This window comes from Panthera pardus, unplaced genomic scaffold (assembly GCF_024362965.1).
Source record: "Panthera pardus isolate Hobbes unplaced genomic scaffold, ASM2436296v1 HiC_scaffold_12, whole genome shotgun sequence".
Taxonomy (NCBI): Eukaryota; Metazoa; Chordata; class Mammalia; order Carnivora; family Felidae; genus Panthera; species Panthera pardus.
In genome coordinates this window covers 108,156,916-108,181,122 of record NW_026526677.1, presented here as the reverse complement: position 1 = coordinate 108,181,122, position 24,207 = coordinate 108,156,916, and the positions used below count along the sequence as shown (strand labels likewise).

The following is a 24,207-nucleotide window of genomic DNA, read 5'->3' as shown; positions in this document are numbered from 1 at the left end:
ATTCTTTGTATATGCTATTGAATTTGATTTGCTAGTATCTTGAGAATTTTTGCATCCATGTTCATCAGGGATATTGGCCTATAGTTCTCCTTTTTTATGAGGTCTCTGTCTGGTTTAGGAATCAAGATAATGCTGGCTTCATAAAATGAATCTGGAAGTTTTCCTTCCATTTCTGTTTTTTGGAACAGCTTGAGAAGGATAAGTATTAACTCTGCTTTAAATGTCTGGTAGAATTCCCTGGGACTAGCCATCTTGTCCAGGACTCTTATTTGTTGGGAGATTTTTGATAACTTTCAATTTCTTCACTAGTTATGGGTCTGTTCAGATTTTCTATTTCTTCCCATTTGAGTTTTGGTAGTGTGTGGGTATCTAGGAATTTGTCCATTTCTTCCAGGTTGTCCAGTTTGTTGGCATATAATTTTTCATAGTATTCCCTGATAATTGCTTGTATTTCTGAAGGATTGGTTGTGATATATCCATTTTCATTTGTTATTTTATCTATTTGGGTCCTTTCTCTTTTTTTGAGAAACCTGGCTAGAGGTTTATCAATTTTGTTTATTTTTTTCAAAAAACCAATTCTTAGTTTCATTGATCTGTTCTGTTTTTTTGAATTCTACATTATTTATTTCTGCTCTGATCTTTATTATTCCTTTTTTTCTGCTGGGTATGGGGTTTCTTTGCTGTTCTGCTTCTAGTTCCTTTAGGTGTGCTGTTAGATTTCGTATTTGGGATTTTTCTTGTTTCTTGAGATAGGCCTGGATTGCAATGTATTTCCCCCTTAGAATTGCCTTTGCTGCATCCCAGAGGGTTTGGATTGTTGTGTTTTCATTTTCATTTGTTTCCATACATTTTTTTTTTTAAATTTTTTTTTTTTTCAACGTTTTTTATTTATTTTTGGGACAGAGAGAGAGACAGAGCATGAATGGGGGAGGGGCAGAGAGAGAGAGGGAGACACAGAATCGGAAACAGGCTCCAGGCTCCGAGCCATCAGCCCAGAGCCTGACGCGGGGCTCGAACTCACGGACCGCGAGATCGTGACCTGGCTGAAGTCGGACGCTTAACCGACTGCGCCACCCAGGCGCCCCTGTTTCCATACATTTTTTAATTTCTTCTTTAATTGTCTGATTGACCCATTTGTTTTTTAGTAGGATGTTCTTTAACCTCCATGCATTTGGAGGTTTTCCAAACTTTTTCCTGTGGTTGATTTCAAGTTTCATAGCATTGTGATCTGAAAGTGTGCATGGTATGATCTCAATTCTTTTGTATTTATTGAGGGTTTTTTGTGGCTCAGTATGTGATCTATGTTGGAGAATGTTACATGTGCACTCGAGAAGAAGGTATATTCTGCTGTTTTTGGATGAAAAGTTCTAAATATATCTGTCAAGTCCATCTGGTCCAGTGTATCATTCAGGGCCATTGTTTCTTTATTGATTTTCTGTCTAGATGATCTTTCCATTGTTGTAAGTGGAGTATTAAAGTCCCCTGCAATTCTTACCAATAAGATCGCTTATGTTTGTAAATAATTGTTTTATGTATTTGGGGGCTCCCATATTCGGCACATAGACATTTATAATTGTTAGCTCTTCCTGATGGATAGACCTCGTAATTATTATATAATGCCCCTCTTCATCTCTTGTTACTGTCTTTAGTTTAAAATCTAGTTCGTCTGATACAAGTATGGCTACTCCAACTTTCTTTCACTTCCAGTAGCATGAGAGATGGTTCTCCATCCCCTCATTTTCAATCTGAAGGTGTCCTCAGGTCTAAAATGGGTCTCTTGTAGACAGCAAATAGATGGGTCTTGTTTTTGTATCCATTCTGATACCCTGTGTCTTTTGATTGGAGCATTTAGTCCATTTATATTCAGTGTTCTTATTGAAAGATAAGGGTTTAGAGCCATTGTCTTGTCTGTAGGTTTCATGCTTCTAGTGATGTTTCTGATGCTTTTTGGTCCCCCTTAGGATCTCTTGTGCGTCTGGTTTAGTGGTGATGAATTCCTTCAGTTTTGTTTAGGAAAACCTTGATCTCTTCTATTCTGAATGACAGGCTTGCTGGATAAAGGATTCTTGGCTGCATGTTTTTCATATTCATCACATTGAAAATTTCCTGCCATTCCTTTCTGGCCTGCCAAGTTTCAGTAGATAGGTCAGCTACTACCCTTATATGTCTACCCTTGTAGGTTAAGGTGTGTTTATCTCTAGCTGCTTTCAGAATTCTCTTTATCTTTGTATTTTGCCAGTTTTGCTGTGATATGTTGTGCAGAAGATCGATTCAAGTTACGTCTGAAGGGAGTTCTCTGTGCCTCCTGGATTTCAATGTCTGTTTCCTTCCCCAGATTGGGGAAGTTATCAACTGTGATTTTTTCAAGCACACCTTGGGCCCTTTTCTCTATCTTCTTCTTCTGGAATTCCCAAGATACGGATGTTGTTCTGTTTCATTGAGTCACTTAGTTCTCTAATTCTCCCCTCTGCCTCTTCAGTTCTTTCTGTGACTGCCTCTAGTTTATTTTGCACCTCATTTACAGCATTTTTAAATTCATCATTACTATTTTTTAGTTCCTTGATCTCTACAGCAGTAGATTCTCTGCTGTCTTCTATGCTTTTTTCAAGTCCAGCTGTTAATCTTTTTTTTTTTTTAATTTTTTTTAATCTTTATTTATTTTTGAGAGATAGAGACAGCGTGTGAGCAGGAGAGGAGCAGAGAGAGAGGGAGACACAGAGTCCGAAGCAGGCTCCAGGCCCTGAGCTGTCAGCACGGAGCCCGATGCAGGGCTCGAACTCACGAACTGTGAGATTATGACCTGAGCTGAAGTCGGACACTCAACCGACTGAGCCACTCAGGCGCGCCATTCAGCGATTAGTATTATGACTATTATTCTAAATTCTAAATCTCCCTACCGTAGTGGTGTTTTGAACCCTCCACTAAGTGTGCTTTGATTTGTTCATTCAAGTAGCCCTGGAAAGGAAAACAAACAAAACTCAGAAAACAAAAACACGCGAACAGACGAAAAGCCAGAAACAGAAACACCAGCTGCAAGTACCCATAGGGTGGAGGCAGTGCTGTTGGAAGAGGCCTTATCCCATTCGGAGAGAGAAATGACAGGGGCCGGGGAGAAAGAAAAAATAAAAATTGACCAGGCAGAGAAACTCTATGGCTTAATCCAGAGAGAGAGAAGGGAAAATAAAGAAGGAAGTGGGGGAAAAGAAAAGAAAATAAAGTTATCCAGACAGAGAAACTATACAGCTTAAACCAGAGAGAGAGAATGGAGAATTAAGAAGGAGGTGTGGAACATGTATCAAGAAAATGGATTAAATATGTCTGCTTAAACAAAGCAGCAACCAGAGTAACCAGACTAGAGGAGGGAAGAGAGAAAAAGAAGAAAAGGAAGGAAGAATATATGTCTATAATTAGAATTATCCGAGAATTAATCCAGGCAATGCAGCAGCTCAGGTCTGGACGAGGGGGCGTCCGGTTGCTCAGCGCCAATCCTGTTCCCGTAGATACACAGCACGCGGCGCGGAGGGGTGTGGTTTGGTGTAGGCGGGTCCCGCCTCCGCTGTGGGCCCTGCCGTCTGTGAGCTGAACTGCCCCCTTGGTGGTGATGGCAACCCCAAGTCTCTTCTTCACAGACCTGGTGTTCCAAACCACTCTGTTCGAGCCGTCCTCACTGTGCCACGGACACAAATGAGGACGCAGATTAGGCGGTTTGTCCTGCTCCACCGATTCCCATGCCTGGGGCTTGGCTGGGACTCAAACTCCCGCTCCTTGCGCCCGGGTACTGGGGAAGCACCCTTCCCTGCTGCCGGATATGTGGTCCCCGACCGGCAGGCGCAGCAGGCTTTGCCCTTTCCCGCAGCACTCCAGGGAGGGGATCGCTGTCTCCTACTGCGGACTGCACCCGCGACCTAGTCCCCGAGCCTGGGGCTGGCTCCCCTCCTGCCCAGTCGCGTGATCCGGACAGCTGGCCCAGTCCTGGCCCAGCCCGGAGCAAGCCCTGCAGTTAGAGATGGGCTTTTTCTCCGTCCTGGTTTGAGGTTTTTCTCTTGTCCAGATACAGTGCTATGCTTCCTCAGCTGCACTTTCTCTTCTCTTTGTGTCTCTGCAGAAGGGAATCCCTCTCCTCCGTTCGTTTCATCTCTCCCAGTTCAGAATCATGCATTTACGGCAGTCAGGTTGTCCCTGTGGGTCCCTGGAAGCGACTGTCTCTTTTCCTCCCGGACTCTCAGAATTCAAAGTCTTTTAGTTTCAACACTGCTTTGTTTCACAGAGGAGGGAACTTTGGATCCCCTTACTTCTCTGCCATGTTGGCCCCTCCCATCTGGAAGCTTCCTGAAGGAGCTTTCATTTCCTAGTCACCATCTTGTCATCTTCTTACTGTCCCTTCTTCATCTTGATTCCTGTCAGTACAGTGGCCCTCAAGGATTGGACGGTATTGCTTAGTGTGACCGTGTGGGAAGCATCCTTTTCATGTAAACTAATTGCACAATATGCATTTTCTCTTCCTTTAATCAATAATGTTGGGGAGTGAGACCTTTGCCGGCTACCAGCATTTCTCCCCCTGAATTGTGATTTCTTTAGCAGCTGTAATTATGCATAGAGTCCTCCCCTGCACCCACTTGGGCACAGCAGAAATTAATACATCTGTTCCCTTTCCTTGCTCACATGCCGCCTTTTGCCACAGGGAACGTTGAAGCGGGACTAGAGGTGTCGGCGTTCTGACACCAAGCTTCATGAAGGTGTTCTCGTTTCAGAAGAATATATACTTAGAAATGCTGCTTTTTGTGAGCTTTAAGAGTATTTTTAAGAAAATCTTTAAAAACATTCATCATCTGTAGCCCCTGTGCTGACCCTCACAAGTCTGCTGGTTTTGTAGTTTTATGAACTTTGGTGCTTACTTTGTATCCTTTTTAAGCTCTCGTGTCATTACTGTCAAAACTCCTTTGTGTTTTATCTTAAATGCAGAAGCTGTGTGGTAGCATTTTTGTCCTTCAATTTCTCTTGCTTACGTGGCTTCTGTGATGTTGCTTTCAGATCGGTCCCCGGTAGGCAGCCCTCCGAAGTCTACGCTAAGTGGCGGAAACACTCCCAGCTTCTCAAAGACAGTGACTTTAGTTTTCAGGAGCCCATCATGGCTCTCCGCACAGTCATTTTGGAGATCTTGATGGAAAAGGAAATGGAAAACTCCCAGAGAGAATGTTTTAAGGATATTCTCACCACGCACCTTGTAGAACTCTCCATACTGGCCCGAACTTTTAAGAACACTCAGGTAATAAGATTTAAAATGATGTCGTCTCACCCTATGACTTTTTCTTTTATGACCCAGAAAATGGAAAGCACGAGTAAAACAGAAGCGTCACCGAGAAACAGATTGCTGTAAAAATATTGCTTAGGATAATTGTTCAAGATTTCCCGTTTTGGCATCAGACCTGAGTTCAAGCCTTGGACAGGGTACTTCTCTAAGCCTCAGTCTCATGGTTCTGAAATGAGAAGATACCTAACTGACTATATTGATAACAATTCAGTGGTCTTATATACTGCACGCATGCATACATCTATATGTATGTATTTGTGAGAGAATCAGATGGATGCCGGGCTGAGGGAGGCAGGCACAGATGTACTTGAGACCGTCCTGACAAACAGTCGTCAGTGATGGGAGTTACTGCTTCCATGATTCGTGCTAGCAGTAGTAACAGTAATGGTATTTATTCCCATATGTCGTTTTCATTTCAGCTCCCTGAACGGGCAATATTTCACATTAAACAGTACAACCCACCTGGTCGTGGAGTCTCCGAGTGGCAGCTGGAGGAGGCCCAAGTATTTTGGGCAAGAAACGAGCAGAGTCTCGCCCTGAGTGTCCTCAAGCAGATGATCAAGAAGCTGGACTCCAGTGGTGCAGAGGTTTACTGGTTTTTTTTAATTGGCTGAATTAGTATTTTACTGTTGTAAAGCAACCACTGAGCTTTAAAATAGATATATTTTTAATTTTTTAAATGTTTGTTTATTTTTGAGGTAGAGATAGAGCATCAGCGGAGGAGGGGCAGGGAGAGAGGGAGACACAGAATCCAAAGCAGGCTCCAGGCTCTGGGTTGTCAGCACAGAGCCCAATGCGGGGCACAAACTCACGAACCGTGAGATCATGACCTGAGCCAAAGTCGGACGCTTAACTGACTGAGCCACCCAGGCGCCCTGAGAGAGAGAATCTTAAGCAGGCTCCATGCTCAGTGTGGAGCGCAACAGGAGGTTTGATCCCACGACTTTGGGATTATGACCTGAGCCGAAATCAAGTCAGATGCTCAACCGACTGAGCCACTGAGGTGCCCCCTAAAATATTTTTAATAAGTCCACAGTTTTATTAAAGCCTTGAAAGTTGCTTATCTATGAACAAGAAAGTATAAAAAGGAGACTGGAAAATTACTATTTGTAAAGAAGTTTAGAAATACTAATTTTAGTTTCTCTTTACAATAATTCTGTTAGTCCATCTTGTGGTAGATTTATTTGATTTAACCCAGTGTTAAGCATTTTTTTTTAAACTTTATATGGAATTCGAGAAGAGTATGATGGAAACAAACATGAAATAGCCAGTACAGGAGGTGGAGGGGGAAGAAATAGCTACTATAAATTCAAAATAAAGAAATGGAAGAGGAAATGTGTGAGAGAACCAAAGTTTAAAAAGGAAGCAAGTTGGAACAATTAAGTTGTCAGTCTTCGTACTTAGGAAAAAGAATGTCTCATATTTTATTTAACATGACCCACTGGTTACTGGAAATCTGTGTGCCTCTGTAGCTGTCTCTCCAGCGTATTATGGGCACAGTAGAGGTGTTTGCGGGAGTCGTGTGGTGTTTGCAGGTGTGGCCACAGTGCTCTCCTTCTGACACGCACCTGCCTTTCCGGTATTGGGCACTTTAGGACATCCTCATCCTAAAGAGTTTTACCATTATACCAGAGCTCCGGGAGCTGATACAGTATGATGTTTACACGTTGCTTAACAAGTGGGGCCCGGGATCAGCCTGGCTTGAGTTACCTGCCCCCTCTGTATGTCCGTACTGCCACTGCACTCTGCAGATGAAGGGTAATAGAGTCCTCGCCTCACAGGGTTCTTGTGGGGATGAGATGAGGTAACATACAGAAATCAAGCCTTGCTAAAGTGCCTGGCATATACGAGGAAAAATATTCTTAACCTGCTTTTTTCCCCTACACGGAAGATACCTTCGCATAGTCATGATAGTGAATTACATTTTAAGATTTTGCTTTTCATATACAGAATGATCCCAGCCTAAGACTTCTGTACACAGAATGTCTGAGGGTTTGCGGCACCTGGTTGGCGGAAACTTGCTTAGAAAACCCTGCGGTCATCATGCAGACCTACCTGGAAAAGGTAAGGTTTTCTCACAACCCTTAGGAGAGCTGTTCAGCATGAGTACGCTTGATCTTTCATCAAGGCCATGTGCATTTCAAAAGCAAATAAAAGGAAGATTTCAGTTTTGGAGTATTTATTACTATAGCAGCTCCATGTAATTTTTAGGGCAGGATGAAACAGTGGTAAAAAAGAAGGACCCTGTTTTGAAAGGAAGCCCAGATGTGTCTTCCCTCAGTTCCCCCCCCCCCCCCCCCCCCCAACACACACACCACCTACTCTCTGAAGTTGTTTCTGGTCATTTCTCCATTTACTTATCTACAAGAAGAGCTGATTAAGGAACATGCAAGTTAGTCTTGACTGTGCACTTGTAACCCAACCGCCTTGCAAACAGGATCAGGACTTTGTGCTCCGGCCCCTCTCTCCCTCTTGTTTCTCCCCTTATTCCTGTAGTTTAATTAATTTTGGAAGTAGCTATCTCACTATAAATAAGTATAGCATGAAAAGTATAATATGACCGTCTTTAAATTTTATGAAGCCCTTTGTTTTCTACAGTTTGTTAAAATATTAGCTGTTTTGGTTATTTCTACACTGTCAAAGTTGTTTGAAAATTCAAAATACTGTGCTTCATATAATTTAGCTTATCCATAAAAATATGTATAAATTGAACTTTACTGTGACTGTCTTTTTAAGTGGTTCTTTAGATACGTTTAGGATCTGTGTAAATAACATAAGTTATTGTGTTTTCTTGAAGGCAGTGGAAGTTGCTGGAAATTATGACGGAGAAAGCAGTGATGAGCTTAGAAATGGAAAAATGAAGGCATTTCTCTCATTAGCACGGTTCTCGGATACGCAGTACCAGAGAATTGAAAACTACATGAAATCATCAGAATTTGAAAACAAGCAGGCTCTCCTGAAAAGGGCCAAAGAGGAAGTGGGCCTTCTTAGGGAGCATAAAATTCAGACCACCAGGTAACTACATGTCCACCAGTGATAAGTGACAAGATGCACAGAAATGCAGTGACTGTATGTATAGACAAGATGTACAGAACCGGGGCGTGATTGCGCACTGTGGTTCTAAGCTCATTGTAGACTGTATGGATGTTAGCTTTTTGTTTTGCTTTTTGGGTTTGTTGGTATCATAGTGAAAAGGAGATAGGTGGTGAAATTAAATATGGAAGAGTTATCTATTCTGATGTGTGTGTGTTTTTTAAACCCTTTCTTCATGCGTCCCTTTTGTCTGAACAGGATAGTGAAAGGAGAGAATAAAGTTAAGTAGGTATCTTGAGTAGAGTCCACTTGGCCCCTGGTTGCCTAGGATGGCTTTTGATGTTTACTTTTATTTTTGAGAGAGAGCGTGTGTGCTCACAAGTGGGGAGGGGCAGAGAGAGAGAGAGAGAGAGAGAGAGAGAAAGAGGGAAAGAGAGAATCCTAAGCAGGCTCCACGCAGATCACGACATGGGGCTGATCTCACAAACTGTGAGATCATGACCTGAGCCGAAATCAAGAGTTGGACGTTTAACCAACTGAGCTACCCAGGCGCCCCTACAATGACTTTTGAATTGCCCAGACTTACTTTGAGATACTAAGTTTGTTCCCTTATAATTTTTAGAATTTTGCTTTTTCTCCTAGGATGGACAGTTGACTTTTCATTTATGTTGTATATCATGTATGATGTAGTTCTATACGTTCTGATGGATTTTGCATCTTCCTTTAATTATCCAACACAAGATACACGATAAAGGTGCAGCGAGAGCTGGAGCTGGATGAGTGTGCGCTCCGTGCCCTGAAAGAGGATCGTAAGCGGTTCTTATGTAAAGCAGTTGAAAATTACATCAGTTGCTTATTGAGTGGAGAAGCGCATGATATGTGGATATTCCGTCTTTGTTCTCTCTGGCTTGAAAATTCTGGAGTTTCTGAAGTCAATGGCATGATGAAGGCAAGTCGTCTTTGTAAACCCCAGATTCTAGCCTGCGCTTGAAAAGCTTAGACAAGAGCCTGCCAGTGTTACTGATTTTGTGTATTCTTTGTATCCCTGCCATCTGGTTCGGTGCTCTACTCCTGCGTACTTGATCAGCTCTCATGATGCAGGTTTATGCGGAGACGAGAGCCTTTAGGTCATTCTTTCACCGTACCTTTGCAGTTACTGCTGGAAAGTACCAGAATGCCAGATTGGGAGATTTCAGGCAGGTTCTTCCTCTGGCTTTATCTTTTCTGGGATTTTTACAGTGAATTACTTTTGCAAATGACAAACACATTTTTAAGAAACATGAAGGCAGTAGTATTTCCTGAGTTTTTACTTAAAAATTTTAGATTTCAGTGAGGATACCTAATTTTAAAGTTATGCTTACAGGATCTCCATCGGCAATCCATTTGAAGCTTAAAAATAAAGTGGTTCTCCTGGATGAGAAGAATGATAAGACACATAGTAGTTACAAGCAAGCAGTCTCTGCTGCAAGTGCACATTCAATCCTGTTGCTTTTGGCGTCAGGGAACCCGGTTACCCCATTTTATTACACACGGACTTCCCAGGGGTCCCCATCACAGCAGCCCTCCCGTCTCATGGAATGTAATCAGTGCAGGTGTTCCAGGTCTGAACAGTTTACTTTCGGATCGAGCACTGTGACTCACCAGTGAATCAAATCCAGAATACCACTGAAACTAAGAGAAGATGAGTCTTGAGGGGAAAAATGTAGCTAGTGCAGTTTTAGTAACAACCAGCAGGTGACTGTGGTGGCAGCGTTACCTTAGAGTAATTTATTTGCTTAGATGTGAGGCTTCTTGAAACGCATTGCTTCTTAAGGTTTGTTTGTTCTTTTTAACGGTAGAGCAAAGGAATGAACATTCCGTCATACAAATTCCTGCCTCTTATGTACCAGCTGGCTGCTAGAATGGGGACCAAAATGATGGGGGGCCTAGGATTCCACGAAGTCCTCAATAACGTAAGTACGCCTGCAGACCAAGGCACAATTGGTTGTCTTTCATGGGTTGTACGCTAATGTCCCACTCTAGGAGACGAAGATAAAAAATATCCCAGTCAGTTGCATTTATCATGCTGTAAAAGGGCGGGAATAAAAATCTCCTTTTGTCTCGTCTCTCCACGTAAGTTACTCCATTTCTGTATCATGCTCACATTCCTCTGTCCCACACATATACAGCGCTCTACCCACTATGGCATCTGGTACCCTATGTGTCTTAACGTCAAACAAAATGAAAAACGTAATGGATTTTCCACTTTTGTTTTTTGGTTGATTGATTGCATAAAACTAATAGTTCTTTATTTTCTGACAGCTTATCTCTACAATTGCTATGGATCACCCCCATCATACCTTGTTTATTATATTGGCTTTAGCAAATGCAAACAAAGATGAATTTTTGACCAAACCAGAGGCGGCAAGAAGGAGTAGAATAAGTAAAAATGCACCTAAACAAAGCTCTCAGCTTGATGAGGTATTTGGATTAAACATACATACCTTTTTGAATTATAGTATTCATTTTTTCCCAGAATGTTCTCTTCTTAATTCTCAGGGATTCTAAGAAGGTGTGTTGTTCATACTCAGTTTGTAAATCCTTTGTTATCATGCCACCTAAAAATGGTTCAAAATTCCTGAATATTCTCAAAGCATAGGACATACCAATACTTTTTTTCCCTCACATCATTGAGCAAAGAAAAAACATTTCAAGGCACACCTAAGTCATTTACTGTTGATAGTATTATACCTTTGGTGTATTGCATTCACAAGGTGACTGTTTTGTTCATTTCTGGGGGACGCGAGTCCTTCCAGTGCTTAGATCAGTCCATTAACTTTGGTGGTTCTTTTTGTTATAACTCTGAAAAGTGCCAGTGTCGGGTATTCCTTTGTGTAATGTTTTTTTGCTTGTTTTTTTACTAACAGGATCGAACCGAGGCTGCAAACAGAATAATATGTACTATCAGAAGTAGGAGACCTCATATGGTCAGAAGTGTAGAGGCACTTTGTGATGCTTACATCATATTAGCAAACTTAGATGCCACTCAGTGGAGGACGCAGAGAAGTATGTGTTGGGAAGAAAGAGTGTTGTTTTCTTGCTGTTTTTCTCTGTAGGGATATATTAATTATAGAGCTTAATATGTAATCTCTTTTAACTTATACACATAACAGTAATTATAGACATGAAGGTCTTTATGATTACGATTCACATGTGATCCACAGCTTAAGTTTTACCCAGTGACTTCAACATCCCCTTGTCACTTCTCATTTAATATCTTGTATCTATCTGATGATAGATGACTGCGCTGAGTTAATTGGATTCTCTGGGTAATATTCTGGTGCAAATACTTGTCTCAGAGAATTCATTGTGTAGAGACCAGTGCGTTAAAATAACTGACAATTTTCAGGGTCAAAAGTTCTTAAAATGATGTCAGTTACTCACTGTGCTCTGGTACTTAAGAGTGAGAAGGCCTCACCATTTCCTCCACAGGTGTTAGAATATCTGGCACATATATAATCCCTCGTTCTTCTTGCCGTGTCTCTTCCAGTAATCAGAAGCTGCTATAACATTTGGTTATGTGCATACACTCGAAAGTCTCTCTCCGCATTCTTGGACAATTATATTCCCTTTTCCGTTCAGGACTGTCTCTTCATATTTACATTTTTGCTACTTTAAAATAAGAACGAGACTTTTCTGGTATTTGTGTAAGCAAACAAAGAGTATTGATTGTCACATCCTTTGGTTACATCTGATAGTGATGTGGCAGGAGTACATTAATCTGTGTGCTGTGCAGACTTGTGGAATTATCTTAAGGTGCTCAGCCTGGACCCTCAGCTGGGATGGGACCTAATCACTAGCGCCAGGTTACCTGCAAATCCGTGTGTCAGCCATGCTCTTCTCTGAGCTACGTTGTGTCGCAAGCCCTGGCTCTTGATTCCTCAGTCAGGGCCTGAGCCGCAGGTTGGGGTCTGTGGCGTCTGCTGACCTCTCCTGCTTTCCCTTCCGAGCTGTTGGTCAGGGTACAGGTGTTCACCAGAACCTCTTTATTTTAAATACAGAAGGCATAAATATCCCAGCAGACCAGCCAATTACTAAACTGAAGAATTTAGAAGATGTTGTTGTCCCAACTATGGAAATTAAGGTAATTTACTATTAGCTGTTTTGATTTTTTTTATTGAACTAAATTCACATTTCTCTTGATTAGGCTAAACCATTTGAAACAGACTTTCTTTTTTTTTTTTTTTTTTGCCAAAATTAGCACTTTTCATTTGTTTCACCATACAGTTTCTTTATACATTCCGTTGACCCAGCTCTTAAAATACTTAAAGGACTCTCCTGCTTTCTTTTCTTTTGCCTTCAGTTTTGTACCTCCCATCTTCCCTGTAGGGAAGGTCTGTAGACGGTTACCTTCATTGGCCAAAATAAGGAAAGGTTCCCGTGCTTATGCCAAGACTAATTTTTAACTTGGCAATAAAGTCCCTAAATACTTTACGTTTTAAAAATTCTGGATGTGTTAGAATGTAGTGACCGTGAAGTGTTACGGTATTAAGTAACACGGTACAGGTTATGGTAGTAACTGTAATATATGTGATACTCCTAGCTATGTTGTAGTGATCTTTATTGCTAGAAAGACCACGTTGGCAGGGATACATGTAGTAATAATAAAGGTTATAGTTTAGTGATAGACTCCTAACTCTAGAGAACAGACTGGTGGTCACCAGAGGGGAGGCCGGTGGGGGGTATGGATGAAATAGGTCATGGGGATAAAGGCCGCACTTGCTGTGATGAGCACCAGGCAACGTGTGCAAGGGCAGAATCACTGTATTGTACACCTGAAACTAACACCAGAATTTAAATAAAAACTTCAAAAAAAATTTTTTTAATGAAAGAAAAATCATTTTGAGTACATTCTTGGTATACGTAGTTACTTGATTTGAAATGTAGCTCCGTCATCTGGACTAATAGTACCTTTCCAACTACAATAGCAAAGGTAGTTAGCTGAGTATTTCCAGAAAATGCCAGATTTAGCAGTTACCACCCTGGAAACCACTCTCCACACTTTTCTAAAATTTACCTTCCTATCTTGTTGTGATAAATTTCACTATTTCTCAGATGACTGAACATAGACACAGTCACTGGTCAGACCTGAAAGCAGCTTTGTGGCTACCCTTTCCAACACTGTGTGCCCCTCTTTTAGTGAGAGGTACTTAGGGGAGGTAACTTGTGGGAGTTTATAAACCTTTTCCATGTTGAATTTTGGTTCTTTCATTTATTATTTTTTGTAATTAAAAAACATTTTAAGTTTATTTTGACAGAGTACAAGTGGGGGAGGGGCAGAGAGAGAGGGAGAGAGAGAATCCCAAGCAGGCTCCGTACTGTCCGCACAGAGCCCCACGCCGGGCTTGAGCTCACGAACCAGGAGATCATGACCTGAGCTGCAATCAGTAGTCAGTTGCCCAAACTGAGCCACCCAGGCACCCCATGTTTCTTTCATTTAAACAGGAAGTAAATTATCACTCTAGCTCTTAACCCACAGCATGTTGTCATTCATTCCTGTGTTTCATGTTAAAATTGTTGTTTATAGGGGCACTGGGTGGCTCAGTCAGTTAAGGATCCAACTCTTAATTTCGGCTCAGGTCATGATCTCACAGTTCGTGGGTTATCGAGCCCCATGTCTGGGCTCCACGCTGAGCATGGAGTCTGCTGGGATTCTCTCTCTCTCTCTCTCTCTCTCTCTCTCTCTCTCTCTCTCTCTGTCTCTCTCTCTCTCTGCCCCTCTTGCACTCATGCACTCTCACTAAATAAACAAACTTTAACAAAAGAGTGAAAAATAAAAAAGAGTAAAATTGTCATTTATAATTCGTCTTTAAATGCCCATAATATACCTGACCTGTTTATCACATTTATACTTTTATCAGGTGGATCCTACTGGAGAATATGGAAATCTGGTGACTATACAGTCATTTAAAGCAGAATTTCATTTAGCAGGAGGTTTAAATTTACCTAAAATAATCGATTGTTTGGGCTCTGATGGAAAGGAAAGGAGACAGCTTGTCAAGGTGAGACTCCCCTCGAGTGGTGTGGTCCTTACAGGCTTAGTGAGAAAAGTCACAGCACAACTTCCTGCTTGGGTCTTTATTTTTCTTCTCAAAAATTACAAGTGAGGAAAACTTACAAAATATAAATTACATCATTGTCTAGAAGCAGATTGCTTTTCCTAATTTTTTTGTGTCTCTGGAAGGCCATCATTATAAAAGTTGATTGAAATAAAAGAATGCCTTTAACATGCACAGTATGATGAGGTTAACAGCTTGCTTATTCTGGAAAATCTGTTTGGTGATTGTTGCTTATTTTCTTGAATAGTTCAAGTTGAGGGCTCTTGCTTCCCTATCCTGAGACTGGCACTGTGCCAGCTGCTATTAACTGTATGAGGAAGGGGACAGCCTTCCTCCCTGACTCTGCTCCCAAGTCCTGGGGGCCTTGCTGGGAAGGAGTAGAGAGAACAGTGCTGTGCCTCCAGTGGAGGAACAGAGGGGTTCCAGTTAGCCTGGCTACAGACGCAGCTGAGGGAAGCTTTTTCCTGAATCGGTCTGCCTACCCAGTGTTAGAGCTAATTCTAAATGAAAGAGTAGCGATAGGTCTTAATTATTTTAAGAGACTGTGAGGAGTACAGATGCCCAGATTGATTTGGGGTTTTTTAAAAATTTTTTCAGGGTTTACTTAGTTTTGAGAGACAGAGTGCAAGCAGGGGAGGGGTGGAGAGGGAGACACAGAATCCAAAACACGCTCCAGGCTCCGAGCTGTCAGCACAGAGCCCGATGCAGGGCTCGGACCCACAATCTGTGAGGTCATGACCTGAGCTGAAGTTGGATGCTTAACCGGCTGAGCTACCCAGGCGCTCTGCCCGGATTGATTTCTGAGAGCCCTGTCACTGTCCTGATGTGACCCTCTGTATGGTCCTGTAATAAAGAAAATGGACTGAGCCTCATTATTTGCGTTTGATGTCCTGAAGGGCCGTGATGACCTGAGACAAGACGCCGTCATGCAGCAGGTGTTCCAGATGTGTAACACGTTGCTGCAGAGAAACACCGAGACCAGGAAGAGGAAATTGACTATCTGTACATACAAGGTAAGTACCTCAGGCCTCTGCTCCTTCATCAAGAGCATAGGAAAGAAGCCATTATTCAGACTCGGGGCCGGCCAGTGTTTTCTGGGAGAGTAAACATGTTAGAGTCTGTGTGCCACATAAGGTCTCTGCAGCCTGGTCCCGGGCAGCGTCCACACTGGACGGCGGCTCTGCAGTCCCAGGCCTTCCCCCTTTGGCCGTCTCCCCTGCTTCTCCTCCCCTGCTTGGTCTGTGATGAGGGTCTGTGTCAGGTCACATACAGCACTTGGAAGGCCTGGCTCCTGACCAGATCAGGGAGTCATGTCGAGGTCTAAGAGATACTGGATTAATATCTCCACCCCCAACGCCCAAGCCAAACACAACTGCTTTTCCCCAGCTCAGCGGGACCTTCACCCCGGTCCTCCGTCCATATCCCGGAGGTGCAGTTTCCTTTTTACTTTTAATACTGCTAAAAATTTCAAACATATAGAAAAGTAGATAGGATACTGTAATGAATTCCCTTGTACCATCACCCAGTGATCAGTAGTGGTCAACTCCCGGATAATTTTGTTTCATTTCTTCTTCCACCCATTCCCTCCTCTCTGATGATTATATTTTGAAGCAAAATGTCATATCATTTCATCTGTAAACGTTTATTTCAATGTGTAGTTACATGTCTCTTTAAAAAGGAAAAGAGAACCACAGTAGTGTCATCCTAGGAGAGTGAGCAGTAATTTCCAAATATCACCAAATATTCAGCCTATTAACCCCGCCCATGTCTCATATCTAACATCTGTTCCATCAGCACTTCCTTACCCGTCCGCTTTCATTCGACCCACTTTTTCCACGTCTGGCAGTCCGCCCTGCACTCACATCTCTTCAGTGGCGTCTGGCTAAGCCCCTACTTCTGGCCTCGGCCCCGCAAAGCTAGTTTTCTCACAACCGCCAGAACGATCTGTTTAAAGAGTCCAAGGCTGAATCAGTATGTCCGTTTCCTGCTCGGAACTCCAGATGACTTCACATTGTCCCTGAAGGAAAGGGATTTGCCTCTCCTGCTCCCTTTCCACCTTTATCTGCCCCTCTCCCACCCTCATCCCTCTTCTTCCTCGTGATGGCGGCACCTCCCCTGGGCCCACCTGGTCTTCCCGCTCTCTCTTGTTCACATGCACCAGTTTTGTTTGAGCTCAGGGCTTCCCTGTTCCCCTCTGCCTGGAATGCTCTTCCCTCGGCTCATGCCTCCCTCCCTCATGTCATTCAGGTTCTCTCCGGTCACCTTCTCGTGGAGCCCTTCTCTGACCAGATGTCTCTTACTCACTATTTTCAGTGCCTGTTTCATTCTTTCGTCCTTGTTCTCTGGCATCATTACGTGTCTTTGAGCGCGTATGTTCCATCGCCAGCGTGAAGCTGTTGGACAGCATGGTCCTCGTCTACCTCGCGCGCCACTCTCCTGCACTTGGGCACCAGTGAGCACAGAACAGACCCTCAACACACGTAGTAAATTAAAGACACAAACCGTAAAACAGTACAGTGCAGCCTATTTGAGCACATTCAAGTAAGAACTTTATAGAATCAAATATTCTATGAAGACAAGTGGCCAACTGAGAAAAATGACTTTAAGGATATTATAATAACAAAGAATTGTTGTAATATTAATAACAAGGGATTTATATACAGAACATATAAACAGCTCTTACAAACCAGTTATAAAAAGACTAACATGTCCGTAGGAAAACCGGTAAAGAATACAGACAAGTCACAAGAGGAAAATACTTGAGTGACCAATAAGCCTGCCAAATTTTACTCAGCCTTAACTGGGAATCTGAAAATACAAATTGAAACCACAGTGAGCTACCATTTTACCTGTCTCAGATCGGCACAGTTTATTTATTTATTTATTTTTTAAGTTTGTTTTTGACAGCAAGCGTGGGTTGGGGAGGGGCAGAGAGAGAGGGAGACACAGAATCCGAAGCAGGCAGCAGACTCTGAGCTGTCAGCACAGAGCCCGACGTGGGGCTTGAACTCACAAACCGTGAGATCGTGACCCGGGCCCAGGCTGGATATTTAACCAACTGAGCCACCCGGGTGCCCCAGATTAGCACAATTAAAATAAAAGTCTTAACAGTACTTTGTGTCGGGAAGGTCGTGGAATGAACTCTACTTCTGGGTATATAAATTGGCATAAGCACTCTGGGTAGTTATTTGGCAGTATCTGGTTAACTAAATTAAGATGCACATCCCCTGTGACCCACGTATTAGATTCCCAGGTATGCGCGTACCCGGGAGACACTGAGATACTGTCACCAACCAGTACACTAGGGCATTGTAGCAACACTTCAGGGGAATCTGGACAGAATGTAATCTTAATTAACATGCAGATTGCAGCAAGTGGATAATTATGGTGTACTTCTGCAGTGTATGTTTGTTAATCGATTTAGTTACGTGTACTCACACAACTAATGGTAAAATAGTGTTGAGTGAGAAAAAAACAAATTGCAGGCCCATTCACCGAGTATAATACTCCTTTACTTAAAGCTTACAACTATTTACGCATATACTGCTTTGAAACAAAAATATAGCAGAAAATACCTGAACACGATAAAGTTACTGGTGGCAGACGGCATGGGACCAGTGAGGGGTTCAAAGGGAGCTTCCTCTCTTGCAGCACATAGGAGAAAATCTTTAGATTTGAGAAACCTGATTAGTGGGTAAAAGGATGTTTATATCATTTTCTGTACTTTACGTATCTCTATACGTGTCATAATTTCTAATCTTTGCGGTAAAATTGCTCATTTCATGTTCAGGAATAGATTTCCTCTTGATGTAGCTAACAAGACTACAAAGCAAAAATATATGTACTTCTAATGATCAAAGTATTAAGATTTATATTCAGTATTTTTCAAAGTGACATTCTTTAAATTTGTTTGCTATTAAGTAGAAGGAAAGCAGGCAGCTCCCTGCTAAATGGAGCAAACCGTTGGGTCACAGACGATGCAGGAAAGTATAGTTAGCAGGACCGGCCTCAGCGAATCCTGGAGCTTGAGAGAGGAGCAGGCCCTCAGGAGTTCACACGGCGGGCTGGAAAATCGTGTTCTTGGAGTCTAAGTTTATTTTCCTCCAAGGAGTTTTGTCTCCTTTGGACAGGGAAATAGCGGTCCCACCTGAAGAGCTGCTTCGTGCGGACTCTGAGAGTTGAGTGACCGCCGCGTGCCCGGGGATACCTTTGCATAATCAAAATGTATCTAATCTGGGACTCAGGTGGTTCCGCTTTCTCAGCGAAGTGGAGTTCTCGAATGGTGCACGGGAACCGTCCCTATCGGTGAATTTCTTGTTAACAACGAGAATGGCGCTCATAAGCGATACAGGCCGAAGGATTTCAGCGCCCTTCAGTGCCAAAAGAAAATGATGGTGAGTGACACTCAGAAGTACGAATTATTGCAAGATTATTCAATAGCTTATTAAAGCTGGCAGTTACCGAATGTTACTGAGTACAGAATATTTTAATTTCATCGGGTAATGATACTAAGGTTAATGACACGAAGTAAGAGAAAGTGGGCTCACCGGAATGGAAGTTTGTGTGAGTGAAAAATGAAAGTGGTTCAACTATATAAAGTGTCAGCCTTGGTCTGATGAGAGATTTCACATTCAGTGGAATGCTAATTTGCTTCCAGTTTGGGGTGAGCTGATTCAAGCGCTGACTAAAGCCAAAAACAGGTTATGAAGTAATTTTTATATGAAACCGATAGACCTTTAAAGACACGTGCCACAAGACGCCATCTGGCCTGACGGTCATTCAGCCAGTCAGCAACATTTACTGAATGCCCCCTGTCTCCCAGCAACTGTGCTGACACGTCACAGACGTTAGGACTAATCATCATCGTATTTCTCCCATTTTAAAACGAGAGGAAGTTCAGAAATGTAACCTGCCCGCGGTCAGTGAGCAGTAAATGGTGGAGCAAGGATGTGACTCTTGTCTGTCCAGCTCTAAAGTCCTTTGCTTTTCCTTTCATTGTGCTGTTCTATAGAGATGGGAGGTGTGTGATAGAGCTCTACGGGCGCTGTCACGGAAGGCTGTCCAGGGCGCCGCGCGGGGCGGGAGGTGGGCAGCTCTACCTGAGACAGACAGGGGTGGGGTCAAATTCTGGAGGGCTTCATGGCGGAGTGGCCTTTGAGCTGAGATTACTGCCCGAGCTGGTGTTCTAAGCAGAAGGAGCACGCGGTCAAAGGGCAAGAGGGGGCACGGAGAGGCAGTTAGAGACTGCTTAGGCCTCGTCTTTGAGGAGGAGGTGTACGTGAGACTCGCAGCAGTAGTTGTCAGAAAATGGAAGGTTCCTTCGTGAAATGCCGGGAAATTTGCACATTATCCTGTGGGCAGTAGAGAACCCTCCAGAAGGTGCTGGTACCACATTTGCATTTTAGAGAAACGACTCCAGCAGCACCGTGGGCTACATTTTTGAGAAGCTGACGAGAAGCATGACACAGGGGTCCTGATTAAGACTAATAACAGGAGGAACGGAGAATGGGGGAACATACCAGAAACAGTAAGGAGGCAGAACTGATGGGATTTGGTTGCTGACTAGAAGTGGGTTTGGGGAAGAGAGTCATTAGAGGCACCCGGTTTTCTGGTGAGGGGGTGGAAGGAGAGAGGAAGTGGCTGAGGTTTGCCGAGGCGGAGACAGGGAAGAGGTTTGGGTTTGGAAGTGCTCCCCGCGCACGTGTTGAGTGAGCCGCTGGAGAAGCACATCGAGCTGGAGCTTAATAAAGACACGGGGCCAGAGACGCAGGTTCGGTTCGTCAGCATGGAGCGGCGAGTTGGGCCCAATGAACCAGATAAGCTTTGCTTCAGGGAAGGACGAAGCGCCGTCAGAAGGTCTCGGAGGACACATCCGGAACACGTGAGCTGCTTGGCCGTCCATCAGTGACGCTTCCGTTCTTCTTCCTGTTTCCTCTTGACCCTGGTGCCGTGAGGCTAGAGCTGCCTCTGGCTTTTTTGTGTATATGTCCACATAGATTTTAGCACTGAATTAAGAGAAGAACAGCCACTGTTGGTGTCCCCCGAGATTGACACGCGAACCCTAAAGGGATTCTGACTTGGAATTGTTTCCCTGAGCAGACTGGCAGCTGCCGGTGGCGGAGGTGATGCCTCGTTCACCTCTTGGTCGCCTCTGCGTCTGTCGTACTAGGTTCTATCGAGAAACTCCGAGTAGGTGTTGAAAGTAGTTGAACACAGCGTTGAGAAAGTTTTATGTTGGGTCTTTCAAAAGGATGTACAAAAGAAGTCTTTCGAAGAGAAATATAAAACCTTCACGGATATCTGCCAAAATTTTCAACCGGTTTTCCGTTACTTCTGCATGGAAAAATTCTTGGACCCGGCTGTTTGGTTCGAGAAGCGACTGGCTTACACGCGCAGCGTGGCTACTTCTTCTATCGGTAAGCTTCTCACACACTTGGGCAGATGCAGCACTTGTGCTTTCTGAGCTCCAGGGGGGCGGCCGTGGTGGTGGCTGTCAGCTGGGCGATCCTCATCGTGAGATCTCGTTTCTTGTTCATCCTGACTCTCAGCTTCTAAGTGCAGCTCCTGCGAGCTTTTGCCCAGAAGGCTTCCTCTCCTCTAAGGAAGAGAGACCAGGCTGGTCATTCCTCTTTGTTGCATAGTGCATATGGTGTATTTTCCCTTCCCTCGATACACTGTTTTCTCACATTTTCTTTGGAAAATCATAAAACCCATAATAACTATATTTAACTTGTCTCCTTTAATTATTGTTGTTCTGTACAGAATCTCTAATATCATGCAGTAATTGAATCTGCTTAATAGAATTTTATTTTTGCATTAGAAATCATGGTATATATTTAAATATGCAACAATGCATATTTTGGCTTTGTTTTTTGTTTTTGTTTTTTTAATTGGTAAGAGATTGGAATAGCTAGATAGGGCAATTAACAAAATCCTAAACTATGAAAACTCATGTTGAACACCAGAGATTTCTTAATCTATTGATTTTAAAGTAATAAAGACCATTCCTCCATCACTTAGGTACCACACTCCAGGAGGGCAGGGCATGTACGTTTTGAAAAAGTTCTAGGTAATACAAAACCCTCTTCTTTTCCACACTGAGAATCTCTAATCTGATTGAGCTAATTTAGTTTATAAACAAGAAAGTAGAGCCAGTTAATGTGGCTACACATACAAGCCTCCTGACTCCCTCTTCACTGCTTCTGCAGTACCGCACGGTGTTTTTCATTGGATTAAAAGCATTCGTGCATGCCATCATCTACGTTAAAAACAGAAATGCAGTTTTCCCTGGATAGATATCTGATGAAATGAATTAATGATTAATTTGTGTGAAATGTAATTCATCACAGGGGAGAAAGTTTCACTGAGGAATGAAGAATTTACCCATAGGCTTCTCACTTTAAAAGTATACTGAGTAAAATATTCGAATGCATATAATACTGCTTTGACCTTGCCCCATAATGGGTCTCGACTTTAACCACACTAATTTTGGAAGTATGTACTAATATTTTTAGATGTATGCTTATTTGTAAAGGGAAAGCTTTTTTTTTTTTTTTTTTTTTAAGCACATCATCTAGGATTTGTAAAATGTAGTATAAATGAAAATAGCTGGCAAGACTTGACTTAAAACACAAAGTGGCAAGTTATATACATATCTGCCTTTAGGCTAAATGTTCTACACTAAAAAGTCATGCGGTGGTGGTATTAGTTGACATTGTGGCTAAATGTGTTCTAGAAATAGATACCAGTGATCTCAGGTTGTTGTTTTTTCTCCCAGTCGGTTACATACTTGGACTTGGTGATAGACACGTACAGAACATCTTGATAAATGAGCAGTCCGCAGAGCTCGTACACATAGATTTAGGTAAGTGGCGAAAGATGAGAAATGCATCTTTATTCTGTTTCACAAATACGGTGTCTTAAGAAATGATGTTTGCCCCCAGCTTATTACAGGGGAGAAGGAGATAGATACACCACAGCAGGAGATGTTTCAGATAGCAGCAGCATGTGCAGGAGGGACTGGCTGACTGCTGGCGTAACGGGTGGTTCTTCTAGAACAGGACGTTTAAGGCAGGTCTTAGAGTGAGCGAGCAAGGATCATCCGGACAGGAGAGAGAGCAAATACGGAGGGGTGAAGAATGAAGACGAGTTTGCGGGAATGGTGAGACACGAAATATGGCCGAGTGAAGGCCGCATGTCGCTGAGCAGCTGCAGAGGTAGACAAGGGAAAAGAAAAGATTTCACTTAGTGTGGAATTTAAGATTTGTAAAAGGGTGTAGTCTTAGGAAATTACAAATTCTGTAGTAGCCACGTAAGTGGTTTGCCAAGAGAGAGTAAGGCTGATTTCCATTAGAATAGAGGAGATCAAGGGTATTATATGGTTTTCCCCAGAATGCATTTATTACGAAAGAGTAGTGATTGCTGGAAGCACAGGGTGGGCGGTGTGGGCGGTGATAGGCCGTGGGAGGATGTGGGTGGCTATAAAAGGGCCAGTACGAGGGATCCCTGTGGTGATGGAAATACTCTGTGTCTTGATTCGATCAATGTCAGTATCCTGGTTGTGATACTGTACTATATAGTTTTGTAAGCTGTTCCATTGGGGGAAAGTGGATAAAAGGTATATGAGAAATTTTGTATTTTGTGTATTGTATCTTACAACTGAATATGAATCTATAGCTGTCTCAGAATAAAAACTTTAGGGGTGCCTGGGTGGCTCAGTCGGTTAAGCATCTGACTTCAGGTCAGGATCTCACAGTCTGTGAGTTCGAGCCCTGTGTCGGGCTCTGTGCTGACAGCTCAGAGCCTGGAGCCTGCTTCAGGTTCTGTGTTTCCCTCTCTCTCTGCCCCTCCCCAGCTCGCACGCTCTCTCTCTCTCAAAAATAAATAAAACATTAAAAAATTAAAAAAAAAAAAAAGTTGTACACTTAACCGATTGAGCCACCCAGGTCCCCCTGTGTATATTTAAATAAAGAAATATAAATTAAGATTACATACATAGTATGTTTTGCATTTTAAATCTTATCCATCATTATTTCATTTAAAAAAAAATCACTGTTTAATCTGGAGCTTCTCTAATGTCTAGAGTAGTTACACTTTTTCAATCTGAGGTGCACCTCCTAGGCAAGCAGAGCAGAAAAAGAATAAACCACTGTGGGTTCTGGTGCTCCGGATTGTCGGTGACAGATTATTTGGGGTATATGCACAGCTCACGTGCCACACGGGAGGAGGGAAGCTCCTAACGCTGCTGTACTGTTGACTTTAGGAGTCGCTTTTGAACAGGGTAAAATCCTGCCTACTCCTGAGACGGTTCCTTTCAGACTCACCAGAGATATTGTGGATGGGATGGGCATTACTGGTGTTGAAGGGGTCTTCAGAAGGTGTGTATTTATTTCTTTTTCTCCCCAGTTGTATTAAACAATAACTGACATCCATCACTGTAGAAGTCTAAGGCACACGGCATGATGGTTTGATTTATATATATATATATATATAGAATGATCACAGCAGCTTCGGCTAACATCCATCATCCCATACCAATACTATAAAAAGCGAAGAAGAACAGAAAAAGACAAAAAAAGTTTGTGATGACTCTTAAGATTCCCTCTCCTAACAACTTCCTTACGTATCACACAGTGTGTTAACTGGTGTCCTGTCGTACTTGCCGTGTCCAGTACTTGTCTCCTACCTGGGAGTTTGTACCTTTCGCCACCTTCCTCCCCGTCCCCTCCCCCACCTACCACCTCTGGTGACCACCGGCCTGTTTTT

The 24,207-nt window shown here is 42.9% G+C and overlaps 1 protein-coding gene across 1 annotated transcript in view; it reads left to right on the top strand.

Annotated features, from left to right (window-relative positions):
* ATM (ATM serine/threonine kinase) overlaps positions 1 to 24,207 on the top strand; it is a 131,709-nt gene that overhangs the window by 97,274 nt on the left and 10,228 nt on the right. Inside the window, 15 exon segments of the mRNA XM_019469253.2 lie at positions 5,032 to 5,266; positions 5,731 to 5,898; positions 7,262 to 7,375; positions 8,109 to 8,326; positions 9,086 to 9,293; positions 10,183 to 10,296; positions 10,646 to 10,804; positions 11,251 to 11,389; positions 12,385 to 12,467; positions 14,245 to 14,385; positions 15,339 to 15,455; positions 18,687 to 18,836; positions 20,693 to 20,858; positions 22,220 to 22,306; positions 23,705 to 23,819. Of these exon segments, the coding sequence (XP_019324798.2) occupies positions 5,032 to 5,266; positions 5,731 to 5,898; positions 7,262 to 7,375; positions 8,109 to 8,326; positions 9,086 to 9,293; positions 10,183 to 10,296; positions 10,646 to 10,804; positions 11,251 to 11,389; positions 12,385 to 12,467; positions 14,245 to 14,385; positions 15,339 to 15,455; positions 18,687 to 18,836; positions 20,693 to 20,858; positions 22,220 to 22,306; positions 23,705 to 23,819 (2,214 nt within the window).